The sequence below is a fragment of the Globicephala melas genome, chromosome 19, assembly GCF_963455315.2.
Source record: "Globicephala melas chromosome 19, mGloMel1.2, whole genome shotgun sequence".
NCBI lineage: Eukaryota > Metazoa > Chordata > Mammalia > Artiodactyla > Delphinidae > Globicephala > Globicephala melas.
Genome location: NC_083332.1, coordinates 55,159,474 through 55,179,791, shown reverse-complemented (window position 1 = coordinate 55,179,791; position 20,318 = coordinate 55,159,474). Strand labels below are relative to the sequence as shown.

General features: G+C 48.5%; 1 protein-coding gene across 2 annotated transcripts in view; it reads left to right on the top strand.

The window, feature by feature from the left end:
* Nucleotides 1-20,318, top strand: part of CDYL2 (chromodomain Y like 2) — a 191,596-nt gene that overhangs the window by 155,204 nt on the left and 16,074 nt on the right. For both annotated transcript variants that reach the window (XM_060289088.1, XM_060289087.1), the window contains exons 3-4: nt 7,364-7,581; nt 16,777-16,949. In XM_060289088.1, coding sequence (XP_060145071.1) covers nt 7,364-7,581; nt 16,777-16,949 — 391 coding nt within the window. The remainder of the gene's footprint in view (nt 1-7,363; nt 7,582-16,776; nt 16,950-20,318) is intronic.

Sequence of the window (20,318 nt, the reverse complement as noted above, 5' to 3'; positions counted from 1 at the left end):
GGGGGTGGTATTTAGAAGCCAACATCTGGGGTCTAAGTGTGCTCATTGCTATGAGATCTTCATTTTTTCTAAGCCCTTTCAGCTAATGGAGCTAGGAAATAGATATAATTTTAAAAGCCATGAGTTCATACTGATACCTCCAGTTTCATTCTAATCCTACTGAGTTCTTCCTTGCCTTCCCACATTCCATATTTGCGTGTCCCTTCTTCCACAGAGAGAACGCTGCTTTCTCCGTAACATCATACAGTTACTCATTTGCTCACCCTATAATTCTCATAAAATAATTTTAGAATTGCTCCACCCTTACCCTTACGAAAAGCAAACCCACTAAGAAGAATTCAAGATGTGTTTGAGGGTATATAAGTCATTATATTGAGTCCAAAAGTTATCTGTATTGATCATCCTCTCCTTGAATACATAAGTACTACGTGATCCATGGTTGGTTGCATCCACGGATGCAGAACTGTGGACACAGAGGACCAACTGTAAAGTTATATGCAGACTTTCTACTGCATGGGGTTGGTGCCCTTAACCCGTGCGTTGTTCAAGGGTCAGCTCTACTCAGAGACGTGTAGAAGAGAACTATACTCCTTCCCCATCCCTTCTGCTCTATTCTGTCAACCACTGTGGATGTCCAGTTTCATTGTTTTCTGACTTATTCTTCCTCTGTTTCTTTTTGCAAAAGTAAACAGATTTATCTATTTTCCCTTCTTTCTTATTCTAAAGGTAAAATACTTTTATACCTTGCCTCTCTTTACTTGAAGGTATGTTTTGGAAATCACTCATTCATTCATAGAAATAGTTTTCATTCTTTTCACAGCTGCATAGTATTCCTTTGTGTGGATACACCATAGTTTACATCCCTAATCTATGCTTGGAAGTTTAGGTAGTTCCAATATTTTGCAGTTGTGAATAATGCTGTGAGGAAAAATATATATAATAATAATAATAGTAATAATAATAATAAATATATATATATATATATTTGGTATATCTTTATGTTATGTTTCCAGAAGTGGGATTGCTATGTTGAGAGTACACGCATGAACAGTTTTCTCACATGTTGCCAAATTCCCTTCCATATTGGTTGTACCACTTTGCATTCCACCCACAATTAAGAGAATGCCCAGCTCCCCACATCCTCTCTAGAAGAGTATACTGTCAAGATTCTGAACTTTTGCCCAGTGAATGGGTAAGAAATGGTATCTCAGTGTAGTTTTAACTTTCATTTCTTTTATTATGAGTTTTAGTTTGCACTATTCTTTTGAGTGAAGAGGAAATCTTTTTTTACGTTTAAGAGCTATTTTTATGTAGTATTTGTGGATTGTCTGTCCATGTCTTCTGTCCGTTTTTTTTCCTGGAAGAATTTTGGTCTTCTTGTCCTCACTGTTTAAAATTTCTTTACAATTTGAGGATCTTTTATCTGTGATATGCAAATTTCTTCCTGTTTGTCATTTGCTTTCTAATTAGTTCTTTGCCTTACCCCTGTGCTATTTTCCTTTCTGTCTGCTTTTGTCTGAGAATTTATTTATGTTAAATGGCTCTTTTTCTCACATCTATCACTTTTAGCATTTGAAACATTCCTATTCTAAAGTCCTTGTCAGATTGTCTCATAATATTCAATTTATCTGATTTGGATTCATTCATGTCACCAGTATTGATTTTATTGGCTAGAATTCTGAGCATTCAGTATCTTCCTATTTCAGAATTTTGGTGTACAGGCTCATTTCAAGAGGGAAGTTGGTTTTTGTCTTTCTTTGCTTCCTCTTTCTCCCTCCACCTGGCCCGGAGCTCCTGAGAAAGCCTCGGCCGTGGACAGCACGTGGTTTTGTCACTGTCGTTCTGCCTTCGTGGGAGGGCATCACGCCATCGCCTGGCTTCCATCCCCTGGGTCCCTCCTCCCGTCTCGAGGGGGAGGCTTGGTTTCTGCTGCCCCCCGGGTCCCCTTCCCGCCCAGCACTCCTGGCCCCCTCCCCTGTGTCGAGCCTCGTGCTGATGCTCTGCCACACACACAAAGCGATGTTTGTTTGTGAGCCCAGTGTTGTCTCTGTCACCTCTGCACGTCTGGAGCAGAGGGGCTGTGTCAGAGCATGATTTTATGGAGGCTTCCTAATGGGAAATACTCCTTTGTACTCTGAAGGAAGGAATGTGAGAAGGCTTGAAGGGAGTGGAAGGAAGGAAACTAGCCTGATTCGGGGGCAGAGGGGGTTCCTTTGTCCCAGAAGCACAGCACGTGTCCCTTCACTTCGCAGTCATCCGCGTGCGGGAAGTGAGGGCACAGAGGAGGGATAGTGACCTCCAGCCTCGCAGCCCTGAGAGGACGGGGTGCGGGGCTTTGAACGCCGCCACCACTGGGTTTTCACTCTGGCCTTCGGGCTCACCAGGGTGTTCACCCATCTCTCCTGGGTCTGTTCCCCGGGCTTGGAGGGAGTGTGTGGGGCTGTGAGCGCGAGAGGCGGGGCTGCAAGGACTCACCAGCTAATTCCTCATTTTTGGAATGACTTGGCATCCTTCAGCTAACATTTCTGCAGTGCCTAGAATGAGCCAGGCACTTGCTAATCCCATATGGTTCCTTAATTAAATTAGCTCCGAACAACCATGAAAAGCAGGTACCACTAACCCCATCTTCTGACGAAGGAGACGACACTCGAGGGCTTGTGTGGCTTCCTGGCTTCTCCTGATGAGCAAACAGAGGGCTGGGATTCCCGTGCTGTCTGGCTGCAAAGCCCCAAACTTCTGTGCTTCCGGCATGTTCTGTTTCCCATGGTGCCTTCCCTGCCAGCCTGCCCCCATCTCTCCAGAGGCATGGTGCCCCAGAAGAGGAGTGGGCTTGAGAGCACCTCTGTGTGAGGTCAGAGTTAGGTCCAGAAAGGTAACTTAACGCAGCTGTACGTGAGTGAATCCGGGCCCTCACGGAGGCTTCCTCTCTTCCCTGGCCCAGAGATGGTGCATCTTCCAAGTCACCATTGGAGATGTGAGCCATGTGTCCTAATAGAGAATAAACAGGTCTGTTTTCCTCACATAGTTTTATGGATTATTTGGTCAGATGGTTCCTTAAGGGCTGCTTCCCCTTATGCTTTAACAGAAAGACCATGGGCTCCTTCACAGAGAACCCCCCACCCAATATTTGTTATCATGTCACCCTATCTTTTCCCATCTGTCATTGTTTTAACTAAGTATGCTTGTTTACTTTCCATCGCCCACGCCTGAAGCAAGCTCTGGGATGGCATGGACCTTATTTCTCTGATTTTTGTTTCATCTCCAACATCTAGTGTTATAGCTGGCCCATAGGAGGTGATAACTAATTAGATTTTTTTAAATTTATCTATTTTTATTTTTGGCTGCGTTGGGTCTTTGTTGCTGCGTGCGGGCTCTCTCTAGTTGGCGGTGAGCAGGGGCTACTCTTCGTTGCGGTGCGCAGGCTTCTCATTGCGCTGGCTTCTCCTGTTGCGGAGCACGGGCTCTAGGTGCGCGGGCTCAGTAGTTGTGGCACACAGGCTCAGAAGTTGTGGCTCGAGGGCTCAATAGTTGTGGCTTACAGGCTCAGTAGCTGTGGCGCACGGGCTTTGTTGCTCTGCGGCATGTGGGATCTTCCTGGACCAGGCCTCGAACCCGTGTCCCCTGCATTGGCAGGCGGATTCTTAACCACTGCACCACCAGGGAAGCCCCTAATTAGATTTTGAATGAACGGAGAAAAGGAGAGGCAGCTGCCTCTAATCCTGGCTCTGCCACTTAAAACCTTAACGGCTCCCAGCAAGTTACTCACTTTTCCTTATCTGCAAAGTGGAGTAAGAATGGCAGTTTTGTAGGACTGTTGAGGAATTTAGAGGCAGCGTACAGAGCTGCTCAGAAAAGGTAACCCTCGGGTCCTCCTCCTTAATATGACTGTAAAGCAGCACCTTGACTTGGTTGTGGGGCAGGAGTTTAATCAGACCTCTCCCAGCCTCGGGTAGCACTGATCTTCCCAAGCCCCGAGCTTCTGACTTCTCACGGCCAAGAGCTGGTGGCTGCTGAGAGCAGCTCCCATGATGCGCTGACCTCTGCCAGCAGGTCCCCAGCACGGATCTGCCAGCTCTAATTAGGAAGCTTCTGAGGAGCTGGAGCTTTTGAGGTTGACCCTGAAGAAACAGCTCCCTTTACACAAGGCTTTTAATTAAATGCTCACGTTTACTTTCCGGAGTTCATTGAATCATTTACCCACATCATGGTGTTTGACAAAGCCCAGTTGCTGTGGGTAATGGAAAAGTACAAACTGAGGAGGCTTCTTGGAGGCTGTCAGGTGACACAGGCACTGCTGCTTCTGTGCCCCTTTGGGGCTGGGCGCTCGTCTGGGTGGGGACGGGGTATGCAGGGAAAGGGTCCAGGGAAGCATTTCCTGGTCCCTGCCTTTGACTTGGTTCTTGAGATTCCAAGACCCCCCATGCTAACTAAGAATCTGAGTCCACCTTGATGTTATCCAGACCCTGGTTCTCAAAGCCTGGTGGCTGCAGCAGGGGCAGCAGCATGGGGTGGACCCAGCAGGCTGGTTTAACAGTTCTCCAGGTGATCTGGATGCCTGTTCAAGTGTAAGAACAACTGGGGACTTCCCTGGTGGTCCAGTGTGGTAAGTGTGGGAGTGTGGTAAGACTCCACACTCCCAATGCATGGGGCCTGGGGTTGATCGCTGGTCAGGGAACTAGGTCCGCATGCATGCTGCAACTAAGAGTTTGCATGATGAAACTAAGAAGTCCGCATGCTGCAACTAAGAAGTCTGCATGCTGCAACTAAAAGATCCCACATGCTGCAACTAAGACCCGGCACAGCCAAGATAGATAGATAGGTAGATAGGTGTGTTTCAACGATGTTCATGATCTTTAAAAAAAAAAAAAAGTGTAAGAACCACTGGTCCAGGGTCTCAAACCTGCCTGTATGTCAGAATTGCCTGGGAAGTGGTTCTCTTGGGGGTTTTTTGTTTTGTTTTGTTTTTTAAAGTTAACTTAATTTTAAAATGTACTCTTTAAAATAAACTTCACTTCTTTGGATTTCCAGAAAATTTGGAAAGATAATAGAGTTCATGTATACCCCGTACTCAGTCTCTCCTGTTATTATGAGCTTCCTCACTAGTATGGTACATTTGTTACAGCCGATGAACTGCTATTGCTGCATCATTATCAACTAAAGTCCATACCTTATCCGAACGTCTGTTCCGAGATCCTGATCCCACATCACATTTAGTCGTCATGTTTCCTTAGGATCCTCTGCCCTGTGACAGTTTCTCAGGCTTTCCTGGTTTTTAATGACCTTCACAGTTTTGAAGTGTACTGATCAGGTATTTTGTAGAACTCTCCTCCATTGGGATTTGTCTGACCTTTTTTGCATGATTAGACTGGGGTTGTAGGTTTCTGAGAGGAAGACCCCAGAGGTCCAGCGCCCTTCTCCTCACATCGTGTCAGGGGTGCACACCACGCCATGACTTATCCCTGTTGGTGTTGGTCTTGATCACGTGGCCAACAGGGCTTTGACTTCTCCATCTGCCACAGTCAGGTTTCTCCACTGTTACTCTCACCCCTGAGCTCCCCAACTTTCCACACCGTTTGGAAGGAAGTCACTTTGTGCAGTCCGCCCTTAAAGAAGTTATGTTCTACCCCCTTGAGAGCAGAGCATCTACATAAACTGTTTGGAATTCTTCTCCATGGGAGATTTGGCTCTTGTCTCCCATTTATTCATTTATTCAATCTCATTTAATTATATCAGTATGGACTCATGGATATTTATTTTGTGCTTTCAATTATAATGCAATACATATGACTTTATGTCGTTGCTCAAATTCTGCCGTCTTTGGCCATGGGGAGCTCTTTCACTTGGCTCCTGTGTCCTTTTGACATACCCCCATCATTGTGAAGGTTGTCGTTATTATTTTTTATTTATTGTGTTTTTTTTTTTTTAGTACTTCCGTCCTTTCAGCCTCTGCAAGCTTATCTTGCATGTTTCTTGCCCCAGTCCTGGAATCAGCCATCTCTCCAGAGAGCCCTGGTTCCTTTTATTGAGAATGAAACCAAGCTCTGGGCCCCAGGTGTGCTCACTGCTATTGGGATGTCAGACTCTGGGCCCTCTCAGCTGACAGAGCAAGGAAATACACATGTATATACTAACCTGTTTGTACACGCTTATCTGTAAATATTTCTGAATGTAACCATCTGTATCTGTATTGAGTTCATACTGAGGTCTTCAGTGCTCATCCATTACCACGTTGCTCATTCTAGCCCCCTCTCCTTGCTTACCTGTAAACTGCCACTCCAACACTGAAAAACCTTCTCCCCATCTGCCATCCATTTATGTAATTGTTCAACTCCAGCGTTATTGTGTGATGTCAGAATTGTTAACTCGTACTTACCTCCATGTGATCAGCTTTATCAGCTGGAGTGCACTGCTTCTGTGCGGGTTATTTTGCCTTTAATTTTACAGACTCCACTCATTCCTAAAGTTACTTAGGTCAGTGCCTTCCCCCGCCCGCTTCAGGGAGGTGGTTTCATACATTTGTCATACAGTTAGATTCTTTTATCACATTCTGCATTCCATCCTTGGATTCCCCCCATCTCTTAATTTTTTAAAAAAAATTTGCATCCTTTAAGGTTCACTGTCTATGCTGTAGTTCTTCAGGTTTCGACAAATGCTTTATGTCTCATGTTCACCATCATAGTATCATACAGAGTAGTTTCACTGCCCTAAAAATATCCCCTACGCTTCACCAATTCCACCCTCCTCTTATTGCACCTGAACCCCTGGCAACCACTGATCTTTTTACTGTTTCTCTACTTTTGCCTTTTCTAGAATGTCACATAATTGGAATCATGTAACGTGTAGCCTTTTCAGAGGGGCTTCTTAGTAATATGCATTTCAGATTCATTCACGTATTTTTGTGGCTTGATGATGAATTTCTTCGTATGCCAAATATTCTTTTGTGTGAATGAACCAGAGTCTGTGTGTCCATTCACCTAGTAAAGGGCATATTGGTTGCTTCTGATTTTGGGTTATTATGAGTAAAGCTGCAGTTTTTTGGTTTTGTTTGTTTGTTTTGTTTCATGGCCATTGTCGGGTTCCCCGTTGCTGAAAGCATCCAAGCAGAAGCTGGGTGCTCTCGGATGGGTGAGTGGGAGAGGGAATCAAGGATTGCATGGGGTCATTCACAGAGAGCCCTCTCTGTGCTCGTCCAAGTTTGGAGATGTAGCCGTTAAGTCCCAGGCCCTTCACCACCCAGAACAGAGCTGCACACGGGTCCCAGCCACATCGGACCCTTTCCATGAGAATCTGAGCGTTCTCTGATCACACTCCTGTGTGACTGTTCCCCAGTCAGTTTCTCACTTTGTTCCTCTGATTTTGGAAGGCTCTGCTCTGACCAACGGGGGACTAAACCTGCACAGCTCGGTGAAGAGGAAGCTGGAAGCGGAGAAGGACTACGTCTTTGACAAGAGGCTCAGGTACAGCGTCCGCCAGAACGAAAGCAACTGTCGCTTTCGGGACATTGTCGTGCGGAAGGAAGAGGGCTTCACGCACATCCTGCTGTCCAGCCAGACCTCGGACAACAACGCGCTGACCCCTGAGGTGAGGGGGCAGGATGGGGGGTGGGTGTCACTCTGAGGCAGTCACAGTAGGGCGCTGGCTCTCTCTCTGTGCCCTCAGGAGTGGATGGAGACAGCCGACACTCGTGCAGACTTGACCGCGGGACCCCATTTACTGATCACCTTACATACATTATCCGTCTGATCTTTACGACCAGTAACCATATTATCCCATTTTGAAGATGAAGACCTCGGTAAACAGAGAGGTTCAACAAACTGATTGTGGTCCCAGAATTAGTCAGTATTAGCCCCAGAAACCAAGCATCCTATCTTGGGCTTTTCCAGCGAGACTGCATTATAATCAGCATGTCAAATTTCTTTGCTTTAGATGGAATTATATTCACTCAGCTCGCTTATAGTTTTCTTAATTGAGATGTAATTCACATGCCATCAATTTTACCCTTTTAAAACGTACCATTCAGTGGTGTTTAGTATATTCACAAGGTTGTGCGACCATCGGCACTAATTCCAGAACATTTCCATCACCCCCAAAGGAAACCCTGTGCCCATTAACAGTCACCCCATCCTCCCCCGGCCCAAGTCCCCGGCAACCACTAATCTCCTTTCTGTGTCTGTGGATTTACCTATTCTGGACATTTCGTGTGCATGGAATCCTACAGTACATGGTCTTCCATGACTGGCTTCTTTCACGCAGCAGGGTGTTTTGGGGCTTTCTACATGTGGTAGCGTGATCAGTGCTTCATTCCTCTTCCATGTGTGGATAGGCCACATTTTGTCCATTAGTTCTTCAGTTGAGGGACATTTGGATTGTCTCCACTTTGGGCTATCATGAAAAATAATGTTATGGACATTGGTGTATATGTTTTTGTGTGAACATATGTTTTCAGTTTTCTTGGATATATTCCTGATTATGGAATTGCTGGGTCATATAGTAACTCCATATTTGACTTTCTGAGGAACTGCCAAACTATTTTCCCCAGTGGCTGGACCATTTTACATCCCCACCAGTGGTATGTGAAGGTCCCAATTTCTCCATATCTTTGTCAGCACTTATTATTGTCTGTCTTTTCTATTATAGCCGTTTTAGTGGGAGTGAGGTGCTGTCTCATTGTGGGTTTGATTTGCATTTTCCTAGTGACTGATGATGTTGGGCATCTTCTCAGGTGCCTGTTGGCCATTTGTCTACCTTCTTTGGAGAGATGTCTATTCAAATCCTTCGCCTAGTTTTAAAAATGGGATTTTTGTTGTTGTTGTTGTTGAGTTTTGAGCGTTCTCTGTATGTTCTGGATACTAGACCCTTATCAGAGCTATGATACTTCCATTCTATGGGTTGTCTTTTTCCTTTCTAGATAGTAGTCTTTGATATACAATTTTAAAAATGTTGGTGAAGTCCAATTTATCTTTTTCCTCTATTACTTTTTTTTTTTTTTTTTTTTTGCGGTACGCAGGCCTCTCACTGTTGTGGCCTCTCCCGTTGTGGAGCACAGGCTCCGGACGCACAGGCCCAGCGGCCATGGCTCACGGGCCCAGCCGCTCCGCGGCATGTGGGATCTTCCCAGACCGGGGCACGAACCCGCATCCCCTGCATCGGCAGGCAGACTCTCAACCACTGCGCCACCAGGGAAGCGCCCTCTATTACTTTTTAGAATGCTAATCCTACTTATGTCTTAGATGAATAGAACAGGGAAACAGGGAATGCTTAATGCAGTTAGGTAGACAACACCATTCAGAATATGGGACACTTAGTAGGGAGCAATGAAGAGATTGTTAACGGTGCAAATGTAGGAAAACATGCATCTAAGCAGTCTTCTCCAACTGGAACCACCTGGGCAGGGCGTAGAGTGATCAGTGACAAAAACGACCATGGTGTGGCTAGTAGTGGCTCTTCAGGCTTTATATTTGCTATTTGTCCCATTTCATCCCACCAGTCCCCTTCTGATGTAGGATTATTATGATCCACCTCTTACAGAGGAGACAGGGTAGGCCTAGGGAACTGAACAGGCCTGGGGTCACAGAGCTTCGGGAGGGCAGGGCCCTCACCACTTTCACCCATCCTTTTGTCCTGGCCCTCAGCCCAGCGCCTGGCCCATTGAAGGCAGTTCAGTGCAAACCCCCTTTTCCTGTCCCTTGATACCCTGCACTCCAGTGTCCACCATAGCAATGCAGACCTGGAGGGTGAACCACAGGGGTGTGTTTTCTTTTAGGTGAGGCACAGTCAAGGAGTGGCCGCCCAGCCAGATGGAGATGGCTGGGTGGCCTGGCACTGCCCAGTACGTCCAGTGCACTCAGGGTGGCCCCTGAAGTGGGTGGAGTGGGAGGTGCTGTGTCCTTGAACTTGCAATCACGTGTCTTGTCATTATGATTTACATAGACTGTGGCTCTTTTTCGGGATTGTGGGGTGACAGTCAGGAATGCTTGTCAACCTGTGAGGGAAGAGAGCGGCTCAAGCCTGTGGAGTTAGCGGGGGCTGCTGGTTGCTCGTTGCCCCTCTTCTAAGCATGGTGTTTTGGGGGTCTCTCCCCCCTCCACCTTCAGCAGAGCCACCTCAGGGTTCTCTTCTGTGTAGACCTCTGTGTAGGACTCAGAGCCTGGGGTCTGTGCTTTACCCCAAAGGCCGCCCTTCACATGTTTATACACCTGGAAGCCTTGTTATTTTAAGCTCATCATGAAACATTCACACGAGACCGATTCTGCTCAGATTTTTTTTCTGCTTCACTACTTTTAAAAAGGGTGCTTGGGACTTCCATGGTGGCACAGTGGTTAAGAATCTGCCTGCCAATGCAGGGGACACGGGTTCGAGCCCTGGTCCAGGAAGACCCCACATGCCGCAGAGCAGCTAAGCCCGTGTGCCACAACTACTGAGGCTGTGCTCTAGAGCCTGCGAGCCACAACTACTGAGCCCACGGGCCACAACTACTGAAGCCTGCGTGCCTAGACCCCGTGCTCCGCAACAAGAGATGCCACTGCAATGAGAAGCCCGCGCACCGCAACAAAGAGTAGCCCCTGCTCGCTGCAACTAGAGAAAGCCCACGCACAGCAACGAAGACACAACGCAGCCAAAAATAAATAAATGTATTTTAAAAAAATAAAAAGCGTGCTTGAAAAAGGCGCAGTATTTTCCTCTGATAAACCGAATAAATGAGAAGTCTCCCAGCTCATTCTGTGTCTTTGGAGCAGCTCTGTGTACTAACTGTTGCCTTCTCATCACAGAAACGTGTGGCATTCAAGTGATTTAAGGTGCCCGGGTTCTCACCTCCCGAGCCGCGGGCTTGGTTAATTAGGGGGTTTACTCCTAACTGGTGTCTGTCAGTAACAGAACAGGAAGAAGATGGAGAAACAGTCATTGATCGGGTGTTTTCAGCTCTCTCAGCAGCCAAAGTGGATTGACTCTATGGTTAAATTGGCTAACTGGGTAAAGTAGCCCCGAAATGAAGGTCCTGTTGAAATGAGGAGGTGGTGTTAGGGAGGGGTACAGAGTTAGCGCAGGAGCCTAGCAGACTGGGTCTGAACCCTCCTTCCACTAATTTACCTCTTCTGTTACCTTGGGATTACTTTCCTTCTCTGAGCATTCTCGTTTACAGAAATTATACAGTATCTTCCCTGTGGGATTAGAGATAATATCTGCAAAAGAGGCTCTCAGAGTCCCTGGCACCTAGGAGGTATTCAGTGAATGTTCCTATCATTGTTAAGATGAAACGGAGGTGACTTAACAGCCACCAGCAGGCCCAGCCCTGCTCGTTCATGGAGGGACTGGAAGGAGGCCTCCTTCACAGTCATAACTGAATTCTTTTTCTAGTTGTATATGTGACATTGGCTGGATCGGCCTCATGGGCAGAAATTCACACATTACTGGGTGTATTAACTAGATTCTGAGGCCAGCAGGTGTGTTGTAATATTTCTCCTGTCTGAAATATAGCAAAGAGCCAGGAAAATAATGAAAATGCCCCTTAAGGAAAGAGCCAGAAAAATAAATTGTCCAGAGTCTTGGTGATTAAAAGCTCATTCACTTTCCCATTAGGAGAGGACCTCAGGCCCTCACGCTGTTCCTGGTTTTCTTGGTGGCTCCCAGCCTCGGCAGACAGATCACCACCCTCCACGGGGGCACACCTCACACCCTCTTGATCATATCTGCTATATCCACACCATCTGCAAGTCAGTTAATTCTTAAATAGCTCTCATATGTTTCCTTTTGTTTCCATCACAAACATGAGAGTCCACACTACTAGCTATTTTGTCTGCACTATTGTAATAACCTACTAACAAGTCTGCCCACTGTCATGTTTCCTGCCCTGTCATCCATTCTTCAGAAGACAGAGTGATCTGTTGGAAATGCAAATACAATCAAGTCAGCCCCCCCCCCCCAAACACACACACGCACTTCAAAGACATCAATGGCTCCTGATGGTTCTTGATAAGAATCAAAACCTTTAACTAATGTTGCTGGCGAGGCTGGTGCTTCTGACCCTCCAGCCTCATCTCACATCACATGGCTAACAAGTGCAGAGCAGGGGCAGTGAATCTCAGGAAAGGATTTGGGACTTCCACTCTTCTCTTGCTGCACTCCAGTCACCCTGGCTTTCTTTCATGCTCACACCTGCCCCAGGGCCTTTGTACATGCCTGTCTTTCTGACTAAAGCAGCCTTCCTTCCCTCCTGGCTTAGCTGAACCTTGCTGTTCCTAAGGATCTCAGCTCAGCCACCGCTTCCACAGGGAAGTCTTCCCTCCCCTCCTGGACCAGGTTATGTCTGTCTCTCATGGCCTCTGCACTCTCCCTCCTGGAACACATCCCAGTTATCAGTGTATGTGTAGCTGTGTGGTAATTTGTGAAATGTCTGATTGCCTCCATTAGACTCTAAACTTCTTGAGGAGGTAAACACTGTACCATTCACTCAGTCCAACAAACATTTATTAAATTCTGTTACATGCACAGTTTCCTGGTGTTATAGGGCTAAATAGATGAGTAGAATACTATTTTATTGAAGCTCTTTTTTTTTTTTTGGCTGTGTTGGGTCTTCGTTGCTGTGCATGGGCTTTCTCTAGCTGTGGTGAGTGGGGTCTACTCTTCGTTGTTTGTGGGCTTCTCATCACGGTGGTTTCTCTTGTTGCGGAGCATGGGCTCTAGGTACACGGGCTTCAGTAGTTGCAGCATGTGGGCTCCATAGTTGCGGCATGCAGGTTCAGTAGTTGTGGCACGTGGGCTCAGTAGTTGTGGCATGTGGGCTCAGTAGTTGTAGCTCGCAGGCTCTAGAGCACAGGCTCAGTAGTTGTGGCGCATGGGCTTAGTTGCTCCGTGGCATGTGGGATCTTCCCGGACCAAGGATCGATCCCGTGTCACCTCGGTTGGCAGGCAGATTCTTAACCACTGAGCCACCAGGGAAGCCCTTATTTAAACTCTTAAGGGATGGTATTAGTTATATTACCACATAACACATTGCCCTAAACTTAGCATCTTAAAACAACAAATACAGTCTGTGAGGGTCAAGTGTGCTGGCTTGGCTTAGCTGGGTACTTCTGCCTCAGAGTCTCCCACAAGGCTGCAGTTGAGGTGTTGGCTGCGGCTGCAGTCTCACCTGAAGGCTCGATGGGGGAGGCTCCACTTTCAGGCTCCTCCAGCTGGCTGCTGGCAGGTCCCAGGTCCTCACTGGCCAGAGACATCAGTTCCTTGTCATTGGCTACTCCCCATGGACTATGGCATAGCCTCTCCACAGGGGTACTCACAGCATGGCAGCCTGCATCCCCTAGACCGAGAGCTTCAAGAAAGAGGTTTGGCAAAAGAGGACGGCCGAGGGAATTCCCAGGTGGTCCAGTGGTTAGGACTTGGCGCTTTCACTGCTGGGGCTCAGGTTCAATCCTTGGTTGGGGAGCTAAGATCCCGCAAGCCTCGCAGTGCAGCCAGGAAAAAAAAAAAAAAAAGAGGACAGCCAAGACAAGCTATCGTCATCTTGTATCTTAGTCTCCTCTTGAAAGGGGCATCCATCACTTTACCATATTCTCTCGGTTAGAAGTGGGTCACTAGGTCCTGTCTGTACTCGAGGGGAGGGGATTGCACACAGGTGTGAATACCAGCTGCCTTAGAGGCTGCCTGTCACAGGGGTTTAAATCAGGAAGGAGGCAGGAAAAAGTAAGGAGACACCCGTTCTACCAGGGAGTTTGTAGAAGCGTCAGAGCAGGGATTTAAAGTACTTGGGGTGTCAGGGGAAGGAGGGGGTGGCGTTTTGTCTGCGGTATTTGGGAAGGCCTTCGTGAGGGTGGTCGCAGTTGAGACGGGCCCTGGGTGACTGGGTTCAGCAAGTAAAGATGAAGGAGAGAGAGGGACCCTGGTCTGCTCCCTTTCTATACCCTTTTTTTTTTTTTTGCGGTACACGGGCCTCTCACTGTTGCGGCCTCTCCCGTTGCGGAGCACAGGCTCTGGACGCACAGGCTCAGCGGCCATGGCTCACGGGCCCAGCTGCTCCGCGGCATGTGGGATCTTCCTGGACCGGGGCACGAACCCGCGTCCCCTGCATCGGCAGGCGGACTCTCAACCACTGCGCCACCAGAGAATCCCTATACCCGCTTTTAATGGATTTGGTCACCTGCTTCCAACCCGTGGCAGATCGAAAGGTAGAAGTGGCAGGAAGGAGCATGCTTTCTCTAGCAGACACTCACGCAGGAGCAGGTAGTGGCTGGCAAGAGCAGAGCAGGGGCAGTGAATCTCCAGAACGGACCTGGGACTTCCAGATGCACCACGGTCTGGCCCCTTTTGTAACAGAAGCATGCCCTGGGAGCCTCTGAGGGGACTGCTCCTTTACAGGCTGTAGCACTTGCCCTGGAGAGGTAGTTACATGTGTGCCATGTGTTCTGTTTAAGAAGGCAAAGGAGTGTGTAATAATTTTAGAACCTTTTACTCTAAACACACCAGTTACATTATAAAATAGGTGGTGGGATGGGGCGTGGTCCTTCGAGAAGGTGGCACCTTAGCCATCAGTCCAAATTGGATTATCAACACGAGAAAGGCAAAGGAAGGGCATGCTAACTAGATATATACGTTTTTTAAAATTAAAAATGTAGTGTGTACTTCTGTTGTATGAAGAAAACACAAAGCCACTTTCCACTTAATTCGTAAAGGAGGCAGCCGCCGTGTTTGATTTTGTTTTTACTAATTGACAAGTACGTGTGCCCTCGCATGGAGAGTCACACGCAGAAGTGCAGCTCATGTCTTCAGAGCAGGGTTTTCTTTGCCTCTCGGAGAAATAGAGTTCATATCTAGGTGAGAGTGTGTCTATTTCTGGAGTCAGATGGATTAGAGGACCCACATGATAGTGGCCTGTTAGCTTTTCTGATGTTCAAAGTGAGTATCTGTGGCTTATCCCCTGTTAAGAGCGGAAAATACTTCTCCCGTCCTTCTCACAGAGCTCAGACCCCGAGAGTCGTGATTCAGATTGACGTCTAGGCCTGGTGTTTTTTCCACAAAGATTCATCCATTTATTTAAATCATCCTACAGTGTGCAGTCATGGACAGAGAAGGGACGTAGGGGTGAGATTTGCATCCTGGTTCTGCCTCTTACTGGTGACCTTGAACCACTTACTTCGCTCCTCTGAGTCTTCCTTGCTTCATCTGCAAGATTGGGATACCATTCCCTACCTTACAGGAATTTTGTTTGGAGTAAAATGTTACGTGGAAGTTAACAGACGCAACCCCTGACCCCTCTTAATTGCTTAATTAAGCGGGGTGGCGGGGGTGTGTGTCATTTAAAGTACAATTTAAAAAACAATGCTCATAAAATTTCCCCACTATACCCTGTGATTCTGCCTTTTGAATAATTAATAACAATCCTTTAAAAGCCTGTTCCTTTACTGTCTCTCCTGTTGGACTGTCAGCTCCACTCAGGCAAGTAAATGCCTTGTTTTTTCTTACTGTGCACTTTTTGCGCTTATTTTTCCTGCTTCCCTAACTTCTGTTGGATTGAGTGATGAAGCTTTCTTTATTTTGCCCCTCCCCTGCAGCCATTAGTTGTAATTCACGTACTTTTAAGAAGTTTTCCTTAAGCTATGTACACGTAGCGGAGCCTAAACGTGATCATGACCCTTTGCACCACTCCCAGACACATAACCTCGGCACGCCCTAACTCTCGTCATCTAACCCAATATTATTGCCTAAGGCTATAGTTCTACCTTGTGCAAAACCCCAGCTTCCAATTAGCCATTATCAATATGATGATTTTTACAGTCAATTCTTCTTTTTTTGTTTTGTTTTGTTTTGTTTTGTTTTGTTTTGTTTTGTTTTGTTTTGTTTTGTTTTGTTTTGTTTTGTTTGCGGTACACAGGCCTCTCTCACTGTGGTGGCCTCTCCCGTTGTGGAGCACAGGCTCCGGACGCGCAGGCTCAGCGGCCATGGCTCACGGGCCCAGCCGCTCCGCGGCACGTGGGATCCTCCCAGACCGGGGCACGAACCCGCAGGGGACTCTCAACCACTGCGCCACCAGGGAAGCCCTACAGTCAATTCTTATATTGATTTACTAACACATTCTCCACTTTCTGTGCCGGTTGCTGTTCCTTACATGTCAGTTTTTCTTTCTGAACATGGTTTTCTTCTTCTTGAAGTGCATCCTTTCTTAGTTCTTTCAGTGAGGGCCTAAGGGTGGCAGACATTCTTTTAACTGAAAATGCCTACTCTTTACCCTTGCCTTTGAATGATGGTTTAGCTGGATACAGAATACGTGTTTAATGGTTATTTTCCTCAGCACCTGGAAAACGTTATGGGTCTGTTGCCAAAGCCCACTTCCTACGTGCCACCTATAAGCCACGTGAGCATCTTAGTGGAGTTTAGGGTAAGGAAGAGTGTAATTAAACCGGGCCTTCTAGTGCTGGCTAACATACCTCACCTGGGCTGTGCACAGGAGTATTTTCCCACCCCTCGGAAAGGGCTAAACAAGCGAACGCTGGCGGAAGATCTGCAGAGATTTACCAGGGCTTAGATGGCTCCACGCCAGGCTTCCGAGTCTGCAGCCAGTGACCCCACTGGCACCTCCTTAGCGCTCTGTGCTGCCTCCGGGATGGTGCAGCGTGTCTGGTTTGGCGTTTCATTGCTTGGTCTGGACGTGGCGTGTGTTCAGGGGAGGCTCCCTGTGCAGGCCGAGTAGACTGACTGGCCTCTGCGCCCAGGGGTCGGCACAGGTCTGAAGGCCCCTTCCTTACAAATGGACACTCACCCCCGCAAATCCGTCTCTGCCCACAGATCATGAAGGAGGTGCGGCGCGCGCTCTGCAACGCGGCCACGGACGACAGCAAACTACTGCTGCTTAGCGCCGTGGGCAGCGTGTTCTGCAGTGGCCTGGATTACTCCTACCTAATTGGCCGGTTGTCCAGTGACCGGAGGAAGGAGAGCACCCGGATTGCAGAGGCCATCAGGTGAGCCCTGCTCATGTTCAAACACTTGGGGACCTGCCTCGGGCTGCCACGTTTACCACTGAAAAATACAGGCTGCTCAGGGACTTCCCTGGCGGTCCAGTGGTTAAGACTCCACGCTTCCATGGCTGGGGGCACGGGTTCCATCCCTAGTTGGGCAACTAAGATCCCACGTGCTGCGCGGTGTAGCCAAAAAAATGAATAATAAAAAAACATACAGACTGCTCAGTTAAATTGGAATTTCAAACAATGCAACATTTTCTAAAGCATGGGCATATCCCAACCCATGCAGTACGTGCGATATACATGTACTAAAAAAATTATTTGATGTTTATCTGAAATTCAGATTTTAACTGGGCATCCAGTGTCTTCCTGCCAAAATTAGGGATGCTTCTACACTCTAGGTTATATCCCACTTTATTCTTTGGATCAAAAAGAGATTTTATTTCTTCATATTAAGCCCAGTGTCTGGTAATGCCCAAGTATTATACACACTACTCCCACCCTCTGCCTGATGGTGAAATCTTTGTTTTTCTGGGGGTCCCTGCCTCCTGGAGCTGACATGGCTCAGCCCTGGGGAGAAGGATGGATGTGGGGAGCTGTGTATATGCAGATCCAATGGGGTGGGAAATGTTTCCCCCACTGTCTTATTGCCTTTGGGGCAAAAAGTGGGATCCTCGGGGTGATATCCAATCCCAAAGATCAGTATCTCCTCTGGGACACTGAAGGGTAGTTATTTCCCCATTCTTTATGCATTTGTCAAAAACAAGTGATCGTGATTTCCAGCAAGGGTGTCACGGGTCCTCCATCCTGGGAAGGGCACATACGCCCACTGCTGCATCTCATGTGGTCCTCAGACAAGCCACGGTTCAGTGATGCCTCCTGGTCCCTTGAAAAGGAGCAGTTACTCTGCGTGGAGTCGTGGAGCCTCCGGCCGCATGTTAGGGATTTTCTGTGGCCTCCAGTCTCACTGGGCTCTGGCAGCGTCTCCTGGAAGCTGATTCCCACAGGCAAGGGAGGCTTCCAGGGGATGCAGAGCCTCCAGGAGGTGACACAGGGACGCCTGCACACGTGGGGTTCCGAGTCCCCCTTTAGGGGGAAGCATCCCCTAGAATCTCTGCTCTAAAACCCCTGTGCACTTCCCGTGGCAGAATTCTTGCTGGAAGAGACGTGGGCTACCTGAAGGCAGTTATGAGAAAAGGCGTCGTGGTTTCAGGCTGCTTTCGGGCTGCCCACGTGCAGATAGCCCAGCCGTGTACACGGTGGTTTGTTCTTTGCTCCACTCGGCTGTGTCCTTTCACAGGCACCTTGTCACATAGTGAGGGGACCAGCAGGGTCCCCCATAAGCGTCCCTCATTTATGGGACTGTCAGAGATGGGGCGCCTACCTCTGTGGCCTGAGCAAAGTCGTGGCTGTAGTCTTCACCTGGTTTACGAGTTTCACTGGTGGCATTAGCTGCAGTCCCAAACTGGAGGAGATGCTGAACGCATGACCTCATCTCTGGAGAAACGCAGCCAGTGGAGCTCAGACAGTTGCCATCTCCTCAGGAAGGAGAGTTTCTCTTAGGCAGAGCAAAGGGAAAGGCGGCAGAGGAAGCGGAGTTTCCTAGTTCGTGGGCTGGCAGGGACCCAGGGAGATGGAGTGGGGGTGTCCCCTGGGCCACCAGTTCTCAGCCCAGTGAGCTTTTCCAAAACCCAGCTGCTCGGCTGTCCCTCCAGGAGCTTCTGAGTTAATGTGTGTGATGTGGGGGTTTTAAAGTTCCCTCGGTGTTTCTAATATGAAGACAGGGTTGAGAACCCCCGCTCCGTACCAACCAAGAGGCTTCTGCACCTTGACTGAGCGCACCAGAAGTTTCAGGAACACAGTGCAGAGAAGCCTTCCCCAAAGACCGTTCTGTAGTTTTCCAGAGCAGCATCGTGAGCGAGGGGCTCTGTCAATAAATGAGTTCTGTCCGCACTCCTGCGGATTTTCCAGGCACGTTAACGTATTTACTGTCTGAGCAGTCTCTTGTGAAAGAACTTCGTTCACAATCTGGCATGGCTGAGACATATTTTGGCCACAGGACCTTATCACCTGCGGGCATCCCTTGCAATTCTCCCGGCACACGCACGCTGTCGGCTGGGCCACGCAGCCACAGTACCCCCAGCGGTGCTCCCTTCCCATCCTCAAAGTTTCGTAAAGAAAACATGCGTGCACATGGCCCGGGAAGCTGCGTTCCCTCTGCAGATGTTCGCTGAATGGACTGGCAGATGTGGGAAGAGGTCAGATGACTCATCCCGAAGACGCCTCTATCCAGGATCCAAGCAAAGCTGTCCGCCCAATCCTGGATGAGAGGCTGCCCTCACCTGAACTCCTCACAGGGGATGTGGTGGCCTGCTGGCGGGCTGCTGGGACAAAGAGGAATCAGATAACTTGTGTGCAATACTTGACCCGTGCCTGGCCCAGAATGAGTACTTAGAATAAGTGTAAAGAATTACTTTCATCGTTACTCGTGTTACTTCCAGCCGCAAGTTCTAGCTCAGCCTGGGTCTGACTATGGAGTGGGCTTCTGGGGGCGGCCCAGGATGGTTGTCACCGTGTGTACCTGGTGCTCACAGGCCCCGTCCCGGCTGCCTTGGCTCTGAACTTTGGCAGTGGGAGGGCTGCACTGTACGGCTCCGGTTAAAGGGACTGGATAACGGGGTCACAGTGGCCAAGTGCTCCAGGTGAAGTCCAGACATCCCCGTGTGCAGAATTTTGCTGAGTCTCCTTCAGGCCAGGTGAGCAGATTACAGACCACTGAGAATGGAGTGAAAGCTGTGTCCATCCTCCGTAGACGATGCGCCGACCATGATAACAGTGGCCTGTGTGCCAGGCAGTGTGCTGGTGCCTCTGGTGGACCATCACATTTAATTCTTGTGGACACCCCCACTGGCTTTCCCATTTTCCAGGAAGTAAAATGAGGCTCCAGAGACTGGGTAACTTGTCCGAGGTCTCCCCACTAGTGAGGGGCAGTGTTGAGACTTGACCCCAAGTCTTTCAGACCCCAAAGTTCCTGCTCCTTCTGCCACATCAGCCTGGGAGGGAGAAGCGAGGGCTGGTGTCAGCCTGGGGGACTCTGACGCGGGGGGAAGACGGCCAGCCACCTCCCCAGCGCAGCCCCGCCACGCAGAGCAGCATCAGCTATCTGAGCGGCAGTGTCTGTAATGCAATATCCTGTGTGTTGTCTGGCTCCCACATCCGGCGGGCCCTCGCGATAGAGATCTACTGCTTGAGGTGAGAGGAAAAGGATGGGGAGAGCGGTCTGTGCATCACATTTTTATATCAAGGAAATGAATTCATGAGGCTGCTGGACTGAAACAGGGGAGCTTGGGGGTGGAGGGTCGGAGCTGA